The sequence below is a fragment of the Triturus cristatus genome, chromosome 11 (assembly GCF_964204655.1).
Source record: "Triturus cristatus chromosome 11, aTriCri1.1, whole genome shotgun sequence".
Classification (NCBI taxonomy): Eukaryota; Metazoa; Chordata; class Amphibia; order Caudata; family Salamandridae; genus Triturus; species Triturus cristatus.
The window spans coordinates 1,113,150,721-1,113,165,659 of NC_140594.1; the positions used below are offsets into that span (position 1 = coordinate 1,113,150,721).

Sequence of the window (14,939 nt, forward strand, 5' to 3'; positions counted from 1 at the left end):
ATGCCATAGCAGTTTTTAAAAGGAAAGTCAAAGCAGGCATAGGACATACCATTAAGGAAAAGAAAGATCTGACGTACTAGTCAAGAAAAAAACAACATATGACACATCGGTATACAAAGGAAAGACAAATGCAACATACCATTATGGAAACGAAAGCTCATTTAACTTACCAGTACAGAAAAGAATGACCTAAGATGTAGCGACATAAAACAAGCATTGAAAATGCAATAGGTCTCGTTTTTGATTAAGTTAAAGCCATTTGCTTTGCTAATGGTATTGTATTCTAGCTTTGCATTATTTAGTGTATATTTGTGATATGTGCATATATTTGCTCTCCCATTGCCCATTTCGTCTGCCTCATGCTATTGTAATCCTCACTATAAGAAATGAACACACATACTATTCTTCTATTCATTCACCTCCCAAATCTGAAACACTGCTCTTTTCCTACTAACACTATGCCTTAAACTACTGCACAGCTAACAAAACAATTCTAACTACATACAACTACAACATATCACAAATATACTCTAAATAATGCAAAGCTAGAATACAATACCATTAGCAAAGCAAATGGCTTTAACTTTAATAAAAGGCGAGACCTATTGCATTTTCAATGCTTGTTGTCTCTTTGTGGGCACGTTTTATGGTCTGCTGGGCTCGTTTTCACTGTTGATTTTCCGGGCATTAAAACAAACATTGCCTGCAGCAAGCTCAAATCCATGCTGTCTTCAATGCCTTAAAAAAACCCTAAACAACGTGTCTTCACATGTTGAAAACTGTCCCAGTTTACAAATATGGGCCATTATTTAGCATAATTCCCTAATGGATCCAACTTTTATTTTGGTTCCCCTGGCTTATTTTCTGTTTCAGTCCTATCCTGCCCAGTAGCACATGTTGCACAGCTCAACATCGCCTGCTGTCAAAGTATTAGATGAACTGACACGTTTATCACCGACCTATCGATCTATAAATAAACTGTTACTTACAAAGAGCCCCGCAGAGCTAAGAAATGCAGAGTAACGCTAAATTGATCTAGAACGGGAACCTCTAAAAAATGCACCGAGTTTATGAGGTGAGCCCCTCCTCCCCCGGTTAATTTACCATATTTCTTTTGGGGGAAACTTGCAGCAAAAATTGACGCACGTCGTGCAAATATTGACAATTATTCACCATACAAATGCCAAAACAAGTTGACAAAGTCAGCAGGACAATAAGGTGAGAACTTGGCTTTGGCAACGCTTGTTTAAGTAGCTGTGGTGCCTCTGAGGTCAGAACAAGTGCAAAATATATACATTGGCACCGGAAGCTTACAAAGCCTAGCACACCCAAAGGCAAGGACAGCCTCCTTAAAGGTAGATACATCATGGCACGCTCATTTTGGAAAAACAATCTGTTCAAACTGGTAATTACTTGAAACCCACTGGATCATTCATTGAAAAGGTCACTTCGTGCCATGACAGGCTTCCTAACGTCATATCTGAGGATGCCCTCGAGGACGGATGTTGTAGGACCCTTGACATACCATCTTGCAATTTTTTACTGAAAGGCAACAGGTGCCAGCAGCTGGACAATTAAGGTTGGTGTACCTCAAAGGAGGTAACGCATACAAAGCAGACATGTCAAACATTTGCAAACAGAGTAAGGACATTAGAAACCCTGCATGCAGCAAGCTGGCTTTTCAAGAGTGGACTGAAAGAGAAACCGCGCTGCAAAGCAAGGCAAAAACGAGGCTACTGAAAGAGGCGCGGCAAACACCCCAGTTCCTTCGAACACGAGGAGACTAATTACCTTCTCAACAGTGTCCCAAAACTAAAACAGGGGCCTCAAGTTTTCCTCAAAGAATACAAACAGTATACTAGAAAATGCTAAAAAATAACTGCAAATCTACCAACGTGGAAAAAAAAATAGTTACGAAAATGAAGCTCTTCATTAGCATATGACACCACCGGTGGCCAATAAAAGCACCAAGGGGCGAGGGGAAATGGGCAGTGGGGCAGTCAGAAGGAAGCAATGGGGCAGGAAGATGTGGGGATGCAGAAAACGAATCAGGGAGAAAAGGACAAAAACTACCCCAACAAAAAAAAATGGCGGGGGTTGCAAGTGATAAACCCCCCCCCGTCCTTCTTTCTTGGCCCCAGTGTTCTTGCATCTCAGAACAGTTTACAGGGACCGCTGACAAACCGCAAGCAGCTATCAGCACCACCTGTAGGTGCGTAAATTAAGGCATGTAACGGAAGTGACGTTCAATGGTAGAAGACCTCACTTGACCCGGGTCTCTGAAATCACGTTTCCAGACGCGAGCTGCTGTTCAGTATGTGGGTGCGAACAGGAGTTACAACAGGTGTTAGTTTAACAGGATTCAGTGTATTTTCAGCCATTTGCTGAGAATGAATTCCTTTGAGGCTGTGTTTTTGCGAATCAAAACTTGGAACACAAATCAAAAGCACACTCACCTTTTGGCCGGATACCTTCGTAGCTACGCAAATGTTGTAGATCATTGTAAAAAAGTGTAATCTTACCACCTCTGTGTGTGCGAGCACCAGGGGCGGAGAAAAGTAAGGAGCGCTGCCAGCAACTCAACGATGTAAGCCCATGAACAGCGCAACTCTGGGGAGTTTGCTTTTAAATGAGGGGAAGGGGAGGGAGGAGCTGGTAGAATTCCCAATGAGGAGCCAGCGTTTCCGCTACCAGCACACCCTCCTACGTCACACCAAACAAAGATGGCGTCAGCCTGTCCACATGGGCCGTCCTAAAAGTGGACAAGGGGGTAACCCAAAAGCCCGATTTTCAATCATGTGCCACCGTTTAACATAAACGAAGACGCAAGCCAATTGAAAACAAGGGCATGGCTTAAAGTCCCCTTCCAAAACTGTATCGATTCCAAAAGGCCCTCGCAGAGTGAGCAGCGCATGCACGCTGCAACGCCATGCGAGACCTAAAAAAATATAATATGGGCCCATATAAAAGAAAGATTTGCAGGACCTATTATTAGAGAGAAGAAAGACCTATGACATACCCTTATAGTAAAGAAATAAATACGACAAAGTGGTATAAAAAAGAAAGACGTGATATACATAAAGAGAACAAACATCTAAATGATGGAGCTGGATAAAAAAGAATAACAGGCCACATTGGTATAGAGCAGAAAGGCATATGGCATACTGGTATAGAAAAGAAAGATGTGATATACTGGAATAGAAAAGAAAGACATCTGGCGTGCCGTATAGAGAAGAAATTATGTGCGATATACTGATACAGAAAAGAAAGACATATGAGATACCAGTATATAGAAGAAACAGATATGATATATTGGTATATAAAAGAAACACATATGACATACCACTGCAGAGTAGAAAGATGTGATATACCGATATATATAAAAGAAAAACATATGACATACCAGTACAGAGAAGAAAGACATATGAAGTACGGATAGAGAAGAAAAGACTTATGACATGCCAGTACAGAGAAAAAAAGACATCTGACATAGCGTTATAGAAAAGAAAGACATACTTATACAGAGCAGAAAGACAGGTTATATATCGATATAGAAAGACAAATAACGTACTGATATAGAGAAGGAAGACATAGGATATACCGGTTTGGAGAAGAACGACTTGATAAACCGGGTTAGAAAAGAAAGATATATGACAAGTTGGTATAGGGAAGAAAAATGTATGACATACCGGTATAGAGAAGAAAGACATATGACGTACCAGTCGCAACCACAGGAACGTGGTGAGTATCTGAGTCTTTTCATTCTGCGTAAGAAAGAGAAATAACATAAACTTAAATAGGCTGATTTCCACTCTCACTTGAGATTTCCATAGAAGCTCTCTTGCCTCACAAGATTCACCTCACTACCAAAAAAGCATTTCTGGGGCCTCAAATGTTTAATGAGTTCTCAAGACCAAAGAGGTTGGTCTCTCATTGATCTAAAATGATTTCAATAGACTTGAGAACTAAGACTCCTTCTGACTCAGGTTGTGGGGTTCTTTTTTAACTCTTCTTCTCGAAGTCAACTTTTTTCCAAGTCAACTGTTCTACTCATCTGTGATTCGTGCACAAATGCCGACACACCCCACTTTCACCCCAAGTACACTGCATTCTGCCCTTACCTTTGTGAACTTCCCCATCCCACACTTCCAAAATATTGGATGTATCTGACGCTTCACATCCTCGAAAACAGTACCCCGCACACCTCAAACTCCAACCTACAGGCAGAGAGGATCGCCCAACAATGTCAACAAATACCCAACATGAAGGTCCCTTTGGCTAACTTAGCTAAGAGTGACCCCTTCCAGCCCTGCCAGTCTCATTCAGATGCTCCAAATTCTTAGCTGTTAGAATCCTTAGAGAGAGAGAGACAGGGAGAAATAGGGACAAAGTAGAGAGAGAGAATGCAAGCAATAGAAAGAGCCAGAGAGAAAGGGACCGAAGGAGAATCATTGTGCAAATGAAGTATTGCAGAAGAGAATGTTCCTTAAACAAGAAACCAGCATATCAATGCCCCAACTTACACACCATAAAGGACAAAGTCAATTAATTCTGAAAGGTGATCCAAGCATCTCTGCCTGACTCCCCGATTCAATTTTTTTAAAATAGCCCACTCAGAGTATACAGCAGTGCAGCACCTTTTCCTACCAGCACATTTTTGTCTATTAAAGAAATAACACCCAGAACAGAGTGCAACCCTCACCATGCCCTCACCCTAGACTAGATAAGGAAATTAACCCTCCCCCCCACAGGACAAAGCTGCCCATCAATCTGATAACGTATGCCCGTACCACTCCGAGGATGGCGTATATGGTGAAGGAGATGTTGGCGCTGGTGGGCCGGTGGTAGTTGAGCGTTGGCCGGAGGGATCGCCTATTGAAGACGTCCTGCAAGGACTCATACGAGGGTCCGCTCGGTGACCCTGTGCAGGTCAACGTGGAGTCCACAACCGGAACTGTACAAAAAAGACCAAAGAGAAGCACATGAGTGAAGAGCACGACTGAGAACCCCTTACATAGTCAACGATTACCCTGGGCATTTGGCAGGATTCCTGGCCGTACTGGTACAGAGCCATGTGCTAACATTTCATACTTATCTTTAGCCTGCATCAGGGAGTCTATATTTAACCAGCAAGCACATAAGTTATAAATCATATCTTCAGCCTCTACATAACCAGCAAAACATAGGCCCTCATTACGATGTCTGGTGGACCGTCACCGCCAGGCTGTCGGTGGCGGTCTGTCCGACATCTAGGGCAGCGATCCAACTGTCAGATTACAATACCGTCAGTCGGAGCGCAGGGGACGGGGGGAAAGACCGCCACCTCTAAAGGAGCCCGTCAGGGCGGTGGTCAGACTGTAATCCCTACAATGGAGGGGTGCCTGCGAAGGCACTGCCACAGGGATTACGATGTCCCGTCCCCTAAGCTTTTACATTGCGGTCCCACAGCCATGTAAAGGCAGACGGAAAGAGACTTTGGGGTCAACAAGTAGGGCTCTGTCCCCCGTGGACCACTGGAATGTGGCCAGGGGGGCCCCAAACATCCATGCACCATGTGCCAGGTACCACAGGGTGCCTGGCACACGGTGCATGGATGTTTACAAACATCCCTTTTTCCACTGTGGCTTATGCTGGGGCCCTTCTCCGGGCCGCAGCACAAGCCGCAGTAGAAATAGGCATGTTTCCGACTTCCTACACGGCGGTCGTATCATAATAAGGCGGGTGGGACGACTGACTAATTGTCGGGCGGTCCCAATCCTGCTGCGAGGGTGGTCGGACACTCGTCCGATCGCTATCGTACTAAGGTCTTAGGGATGTTTCATGTTCAACTCCTTACAATAGTATTATTGTGGTTCTTTCTAGGAGGTTGCCAAGCAACCTCATGCTGCTCTAATGTATAGCGTGTTGACACCTCTCCGGTGTGCTGCGCTTTATATAAATCTGAAATAAATCAAGAGATAAAGTCGGCCACGTGGTAGGAAAACAGAGCTGTCTTTACAGAAAATGTCAAAGCTGCACAACTGCTTTGAAAGCCTACATTATGCCCATCAGTGCACTTGATTGAGGATAATAAAATACCTGTTTTAAGTCCACTTCACAGACATACCTGCATCATTATAAAGAATGTTTGCATGGGGACAATCTCCAGCAAGGGAGAGCCCTCTGCCTTCATTACCCATCTATCTATCTATCTATCTATCTATCTATCTATCTATCTATCTATCTATCTATCTATCTATCTATCTATCTATCTATCTATCTATCTATCTATCTATCTATCTATCTATCCATCAATCCATCCACAGAACCAGCCCACAGGTCACCCAATCCGAATCCACCAGCCCAGCAATCACCCCATCCGTCCATCCATCTTACCCCAAACTTCCCCAAAGAACACGTGTGCCACACCCCGTCCGACGCCACCAGCAAGCTGTCCGACCAATCCAACAACTTCTATCCACCCCTCGTGCCCTCCACCCATTTGTACATCCTTAGCTACGCTAGCCACCCATCATTTCAGACACCTTTCTGTTCCCACCTAGCTTTCATCCACTTTCACTCCATGTACCCTTCCCCAAGTGCACCCTTCAGCCCCCCGTTGTCCATTCACACTTCTTTCTATCCACTTCACATTTAACCCAGCTTTCTCTGTCCACCTGCCCCTTCTCCATCCACCCTCTCTGCCTCCACACACTTCCAGCCACACTCTCTTGAGTAAACGTCTTTCCAACTGCCTCCCTCCATCTTTTTCTCATTTAATCCACCCCTTACCCTATCCACCCCAAAGTCTGTGATCCCTCTCCTCAGCGTATTTTATCTCCACTATACTACCCTACCACCACCTTCCAACCACATGCATCCCTACCTTTTCCTCTTATTACTTCCTTTCTCTCTTGCCCCTCCATCCTCTTCTTCGCTACCACCCCAGATTCCGTCCAAGTTCGACCTCTCTGACTCCATGTCTGTACCAACATCACTCCCTGCACCCCTCACTCCATATTCTGCCCTTCCTGCACCCCTCCCTCCACCCTCCCACCCATCAGTTCATCAACTACCCTTGCATGACTTCAACCCCACCTCTCACGTTCTTCATTTCCCTTCCTAAGGACCCCACAAGCCGCCCCTCCGGGTACCCATCCAACTACTCATCCATCCACCGCTTCCCCCTCCTCTCCATCCAACCCCACCTGTTGATTGTCTCTCCACCCGTTCCCCACACGGCCCCTCCATTCAGTGCACAACCACCGCCATTCATCAGTCCGTCCAACCACCCATCACATGCAGTCAGTTTGGCCAATCCAATCCCTCCCCTCTCTCTCCACAAAGCCACCAATGCACACCTGCATAACCGTCCTTGTTACTAGCCACCCCCCTCTTGTTACCCCTCATCCCACCGGCCCAGGACCCCATGCACGCCACTCCCCACCGATCCATTACCCGTCAGTGTGACGTCACAGGCTTTTTTAAATATCCGTCCATAGATCCACTGCTCTAACATGCCTCAAATGTTTGCCATCTATAAATCTAGGGATCTTGTCCGTCTGTCCATCTATCCATCCATCCTATCCAAACATCAACTCCATCCTCTCATCCAACCAAAATCCATCTTTCCATCTAGAAAATCAAACAACACATTCAAAGCCAACCACACATCCATTCAGCCAACTATACAGACGGTCAGCGCACTAGCCGACCAATCCAAACATCATGTTTGAACTCACTCACTAGCTATCAAGCCACTCATCATTCATCCATCCAGCCAGTCATCTGTTCGTCCGTCCATCCATCCATCCTTCAGTCTATCCACCCATTCATCCATCCATCCATTCATGCATCCACCCGTCCATCCATCCACCCACCCTTCAGTTTATCCACCCATTTATCCATTCATTCGTTCATCCATCCATCCATTCATGCAGCCATCCATTCATCCATACAGCCATCCACCCGCCTGCACTTTTAAAGGGGATTTGAGATCCCCTTGCAGGCATAAACAGTGAGTGGCTGCACCTGCCTGCAAGGGGATGTCCCCTCCAGAGGGATCCAATCATGGGGGGCCTCCTGAGAGCTTCTTTGCCTCTGCACCCACATCTATAATAGGGTGTGGGTTCAGAGGCAAAGGGATTCACTCATTTGCATGGGAGAACGCCCTCTTGAGAAAGCTCTGGGCTTTATGTACACCAGCGCTTTCAGTATTACAGAAGGGGACGCACAAGCGTCTGCAGCGTATTCTGTAATACCATAGTGCCGCGTGGGTGTTGTACAAAGTAGGCGCAAACGCCCGTTGCACCCCCTGGGCGCTTCTTTAATACGGCCCCAAGTGATGACTAAAGTTAGGGGGGAGGGGGGTACAGAAACATCAAAGTATCAGTTTGCTGGTTACCGGTGTGATCAATTTCTAGAACAAAAAGTCAAGCCATTTTAGTGACGTGTCCGCTCTGTTGAGCCGCATTACAACAACTTTAGTTAGGAGATATCCTGGGCCTGAGCTGCCTTCTTTGTCCCTGGGGAACAAGGTTCTACTCCCAGCGTCGGCTCAACAACCTGTGATTCTGGGCAAAACGCTCCATCTCCCAGACCTTTGAAAACTGTATAGCGTAATCTGGTGCTCTGACGCCCTTAGATCAAGTTTATTCTACATAAATCGGCAAAAAATAGAGACTGCATTAACCTAGAAATGTCTGTGAAGTCTACAACGTATTTGCCAAAAAACTGCACTTATACGAAGCAGCAAACCCCAACCCTCAGTGTTGGAAATCAGCCAGCCTCTCATGGGTGCCTGCCTCTCCCTTCTCAACATAATACACTTGAAGAACAGACACATATTACCACCTTTTCAGGTTGTGGTGGTGTCACAATTGGAAACCGCCAGTGACAGTGGATCTGTGGGGTGGAGATGGGTGCACTTCCTGTCGAGTCCATCTAACAGTGACAGCGACATCCAGGGCCGGACTGGGAGCCTAAAAGCGGCCCTGGCACAAATGCTGACACCGGCCTCGCTGCCTTCATCCTCTCCCGCTGTTGCGGTCTTCAGCGCTTAATTTCTAAATTAAAGAGTGTCGGTGACCAAAGCCTGCTCTGAAACACGCAGCTGGTTAATAAAATGTGCGCGTGCGGAATACTGCGCTGTCCTAAATCCACCTCATGGCTCTTTAATCCACTAACGGACACTGCCTTCCCCTTCCTCTCACTCCTGCGGGTTCCTACTTTATCCCTTTTTGACGCTTTTTCCCTCTTTTCGTTCTCAGTCTTTCCGCATTTTTTTTCTGTCTCTGGGTAACTAACTGTCTGATGCAAAAAATGAGTGCTGGTCCCTCAAATTAAGTACCGGTGCCCCCCACCGGCAGCCACCGACTCAAATTAAGCACTGGCTGTCTTACCATCCATCCATTCTCCTTCTCTCTCTCTGATCCCTTTCTCTCTACGCCCCCCCCCTCCCTCTGTCTCTTTAAGCCTCTCCATGCCTGCTACAAGCCCCGTACGTCACATTTGCGCCGCCGTTGCATCACTTTTGTGATGCAGCGGCGGCGCAAAGCCAGCGCCATGCTGCGGGGTATTTACAACGTGACGCATCTAGGGAGATGCATCACGTTGTAAAGCTCTGCGCCACATGTAGGCGTTCCAGGGCAGGTGGGGGGGGGCGTTCCGGTGCAGGAACGCCTCCTAAAAGTGGCTGAGTGAAATCTATAAGATTTCACTCAGTCACTTTTACGGCCATGCTGCGTCAAAACCCTGCGCCTGCTTGTAACAGCAGGCGTAAGGATTGACGTAGCATGTTAGGCATAGGGGCACCCCGAGCCTTGCTGGAGCTGCGTCGCGCTTGCGACGCGACTCCAGCAATGCATCACCTTTACGGCAGCAGATGCGTCACGCATCTGTCTATTCTTGCCCCATGGTGCGCCGCATTGTAAATGCGGCGAATCCATGGTGGCGCAAGAGGTGTCTGCCGTGACGCAAAATAACTGGCGCATCCCTGCTGATATGCAGGGATGCGCCAGTTATTGTAAATCTGCCCCACAAAGTGTAAACAGGGGCAGGCACCGGCTCTCCTGACCTTTACATGCCGCCCCATGGTCAACAGCCCCAGTGGACAGCTGTTTACTTGACTGACCACTAGAAAGATGTTAAATAAAGAGCATCATTTATTTTCAGTTTACTGAATTAAAGGAAAACAAGCATAGAAGGGGCCCTGCACCACTTCTCTTTAGGAACAACTTCATTTTTAAGACATCTTGTAACAACCATGTACAAATATGAAAAGGTATCTTCAAAATTGAAAAAAGGGCATTTTTATTTACATGTAGAAGAATTTGTTTTTAGTACATCAAATTATATCACTGTATTGAAAGGCAACCATTAGAAGGGATAGTTTTCAAACATGAACTTAGAAATATTCATGCCTCCCCCGCAATTACAAAAATGCCATTAGTGAATCAAGAGGCACTTTGTTTGTCTTGTGCTCGCTCTACATGGCTTAGGGTGTTATAATACATGGAACTACAATATGGTTTACTAAATGAAAAAACAAAGAATATTTTGTACAGTGCACATTCTAAACACACATATTTCAAGGTTTCACAAATGTAATAATGAAGGAAAAGGAAGCGAAGTGAAGCAAAGGGTAGCAGAACAATTGCCCAGGATCACACAGTCTAGTGGGAAGCCGGGATTGCTCCTAGGTTTTCTGGTTTCACATTGTGCTGTTTTGCAAGTAAAAGGATATTTCTTTCCCTCTCGCATTGACATTAAAAGCTGATGATTTGTCCATCATTCTTGGTATATGAGGTTAGAGAGTGGGTGGCAAGCAGAAGCCACATGAAAGCTCAGTTCACTTTAGGCTCGAGGATCCAAGCGGAGTTAGAGCCCGCCGTCTGGTTCGAGCTTGACTTAAACCTTCTGTGGCTCCATCACATAATGGCAATTAAGGGGACAAAGAAGTAGGAAAGATATAATTTGACTATCATCAAACAATTTGGTGACACAGGACAAACAGCCCTACGGAGCAAGACTCCTTGGTTCTAGATTCATATTTCTGACTCTACCATATTTTAGTGAGAAGGTTAGGAGACTGGGTGTTCTCTCCAGAGAGTAAAATCAAACAAATATTGGTTAAAGCCCCATTTTTTTGTCACTTACTCACTGCTAGAATTTAGTTTGTTTGTCTGTCCAACCTCTTTTCAAAAAAGAAGCAGAGAAATACGTTCAGCAAATGATTACATAAGAGCACGCACTTTGTCACTACGGGAGGCCGGGATTAATAAACAAGCATTTTCAATGCAACCGGTCTCGCCTTCGGTACCTTATATGTATTTAGCTATGCAGCACATTAGCCTGGGTGCTGAAACATCTACTGTTCTTTAACATGGAGGGAAAGTAAGCACCAAACTGCGTGACATGCCAGGTATGGGAACACATGGAGAGAAATATTGCCTTTCAGCGGGAAATGGTATAGTCCAAAGCTCTGTTTTTAATACAAAGTCAGGGTCTTCGGTGGTCATATCACTGAAAATACAAGATTTGAAAAATATATTATTGTCTACGGGTGCTCGTGGAAGACAATTTCTGATGACTGGAACCTATAGATTGCTAAAGTTATTCTGGTATTTTACTGACCTCTGCTGGTCGTTTTCTATCAATAAAGTTAAATAGAGGCAGTTAAGCAAGCAGAAAGCAATTCTTGTATTTTACTGACCTCTACTGGTCGTTCTCTATCAAGACAGTTAAATAAAGGCAGTTGAACAGAAAAAAAGTATGTACAAGAGGTCTCGAATGCTCGACCTAAAAAACAAGGCCTTCTGGTTCCATAGTTTCCATCTTGCTCATTACACAACAACTGGGGTGTGAGTGGTTCCGAAGGTGAGACTCGGGGACCTCTCTCACCAAAGGAACGCCAGTGCGCTGTGGAACCTGCCCGAATTCACTAGCGGCACAATTTGGCAAAGTGGTAAAGCCGGGATTAAACGCCATTACAGGATCATAGGCCATGGCTAAAACTTTCCCATTGTCCCATGATTGGCTGTTTGTGGTTGCCGCCTCAGGGAATGGCACACCTTTTTGTTGGGTCTTTGTCAAAGATTTTTGATAGCACATCCTACATGGACTGAGCCTGTTTACAAGCACTCCTAATGTTCCCAAATACAAAACTAAAGGTTTAAGGAGATTGAGAATCCTAAAATTCAATTTCATTCCAATTCAATAGTCAAATTACTTTCTTCGTAAACTTGGCTCGCCAAAGACAGTCATCACAAGCAGAGGTGCGGTATAGGGAACGCGACTCAGAAACAGCATAACACAGTATTGTCAAATCTATGACTCTTCTAAACATTACAGGCTTGCTGTGCAAACCAGCATGGAATGCAACTCTCAAAGTAACTCCACGACGCACTGTCCACACCGTCTACGTGATTTGCTTCCCCTGCATCCATCTTACACCAGCAGCCTCCACCCTTCCTCAGCCTCCACCCTGCCGGCATCACTGCAGCCCTCAGTCAAGCCGCAGACCATATACTTTGGCTCCCTGGAAAATGTTTGCAAGTACCCATGACCCCAGGCAGGCGCGCAACACCCATTGGACTCACAGGGCTTCAGCCCCACCCCCGTCGTGTGTGGCAGCCCGGGATGAGACCGATTCCCGGGCACACACACAGCCGCACCCGAGCACTTCACAGGTCTTTAAAAGACCATTTGCATGTTAATGAGGCCTCGCTGTTGTTTCACCCCTTCTAAGAGCCCCTGCAGCTCCACTCTGCCTATGGCTTAAAAGATTCAGCCCCCCCCCCCGAAATTTTTTCTTAGCCCCCCCCCCGAAATTTGGCTCTAGTTGCGCCTCTGGTATGTGCTACAAAAGAGTGCGCGCACACACACACACACACACACGGCGGACACACCACAAACCTTGAATCAGTGCGCCCCACAGGGCAAAGAAGAACTGCTTCTTGGCGTGCATGGTCTGAGGCTGTCCCCTCTTCACCCCCTTCCTTGTCCTGTCTCTGTCTCGGCCTCTGCTCTTACAGGATGTCTCTTCTCACAGACCTTTCTTTCACTTTATTTGTTTTCTCTGTAACTTTCTTTGGTCCCTCTCCATTTTCCTATGACGTTGTCTGTTTTTCTTGTTGGTTTTCTTCTCTCCTTTCGCCTTACTCTCTCCCTTCCTTTGGTGCATCGTTCCCTCTCTGCTCCATCGCGCCGTTGTTTTCTACTTTTTAGTTATTCTATTTGCTCCTCTTTCCGTTCTCTTCACAGTAACTATTTTCTCTCTTTTGCTATTTTTTTTTCTCTTTCTCTTCTCTCTGGCGTTTTCTTTCTCGCTCTCCCTCTTTCTTCTCTCCTTTTTGTAGACATCAATCACGCTTCGTTCTATCTAATTAGCTGTCATCTGTCTCTTTTTCTGTCGCCTTTCGTCCTACCTTCACTGCATTTCTCTTTTCACTCTGCCGCTCTCACCTTTTTCTATCCCGCCAATTGCCCCCTTTCTCACTTTATTTTATTTCTTGTTCATGTATATTTCACCCTGTCTCTTTTGTTCTGCGTTGTGTCTCTCTACCCTCTGGGACTGCTGTCCCTCCAATCGATTTACTTCTATCTTCTGTAAATACCCCCCACCCTTGCTTTCTGGTTTTGCTGTTCCCTCTGCCTCTCTTTTCCGCTGTCCCTTTGTTACCCCACCTCTCACGTTCTTCTCTTCCTTGCTTCACTCGCCCCTTGTATCCCTCCCGGTGTGCCACATCCTCCAAAGCTCCCCCCCCCCTCTCTTCTTTACCGTCCTTTTTGTTGCAGTCTGTCTTCTATCTGTCTCTCCGTCTCCTCCCTATTTCACCTCTTTCTCTCCCCCTTCGTCTGCCTTGCCATCTCTTCTCACTCTTCCCTTTCTCCTCCTCACTCTTTTCCGTCTCACTGCTCTCTTTCTCCCCTTTCTTTCCTCCGGTTTCCGTTCTCTTCTTCTCTCTGTCCCTTACCTCTGCCTATCCCCTTTCTCCCGAGTTATCCGCACTCCCCTCCTCTCACCGCACACCCCCTCCCCTCCTCTGTTCTCTCCCTGTGCTCCCGGCGGTCTCTTTTTAAGGTCTCTCCTTGACGTCTCTCTACCGGAGGGGCTCAGACCGTGCCCTACTACGGCTCTCATTGCCGCTCTGCCCCCCCCCCCCCCCCCACCAGGGGCCACAGAGGCCTGCCTGTTCCCTCCCTGGGGCCTGCATCAACACTCCTGACACTGGTAACTCTTGCCATTAGAAGTGTGACCTGTGCGGGGGCCGCTGGGCACCGCTGACACCTGGGCACCGCTGGCAGAGATGTTTCCGCCGAGGCACAGGTGAGACAGTCACACCTCACCCTCCCTCCTAACACCTACACCTGCCTGCGTGAAGGCGGACACGAGCCTCCCCACCTAGCCGGGGCCTGAGGGGGGCTACGCTTTGCTCCCGGCACCCGCTCTGTATCACCTTCTCTGAGGCTACAGTTCCGTTTCCGGTCTCGTGGGCTTTGAGTTTGTTATTCGGATACTCTGACCTTTCACCTATTGCGGCACCATTAACAGGTGATGTCCCTGGGGCCTGGGTACCCCGTGCAGTAAATAGGAGCATTTGTTTTTAGATCTGGCTTACAGACCGCTTTAGGCAATGACCACTAAAACAAAGGCTACAGCAGTGGCATTACAGTTAGGGGCAGTAATAAGCAGTGCATTATGGGGTCACAAGTTATAGTTAGCTCACTAAACTATAAGTGGGAAATTGCAGTGGTTCCTCAATTTTTAAAAGTAAATTCTTTGAGAAACGAGACCATATTGGAAAGTTGATGACGAATTAACACTTATATGAACCACCATTATGAGAAATGATAAACTGGTACCTTCATCAAATGTCAAAGACAAACTTCTCAGATTGGCCCAGAGGGTAATATGGGAAGGACAGGAACAAACAAAAAGATGAGGGTCTGAGTATTGG

At 46.4% G+C, this 14,939-nt stretch overlaps 1 protein-coding gene across 1 annotated transcript in view; it reads right to left on the bottom strand.

Moving 5' to 3' along the window:
- LOC146786119 (5-hydroxytryptamine receptor 3A-like) overlaps positions 1-13,130 on the bottom strand; it is a 75,037-nt gene extending 61,907 nt beyond the window's left edge. Inside the window, exons 1-3 of the mRNA XM_085633161.1 lie at positions 12,895-13,130; positions 4,791-4,954; positions 3,690-3,764 (exon numbers count right to left, since the gene is read on the bottom strand). Of these exons, the coding sequence (XP_085489287.1) occupies positions 3,690-3,764; positions 4,791-4,954; positions 12,895-12,946 (291 nt within the window). The 5' untranslated portion in view covers positions 12,947-13,130. The remainder of the gene's footprint in view (positions 1-3,689; positions 3,765-4,790; positions 4,955-12,894) is intronic.
- Between the last annotated feature and the right edge of the window lie 1,809 nt (positions 13,131-14,939).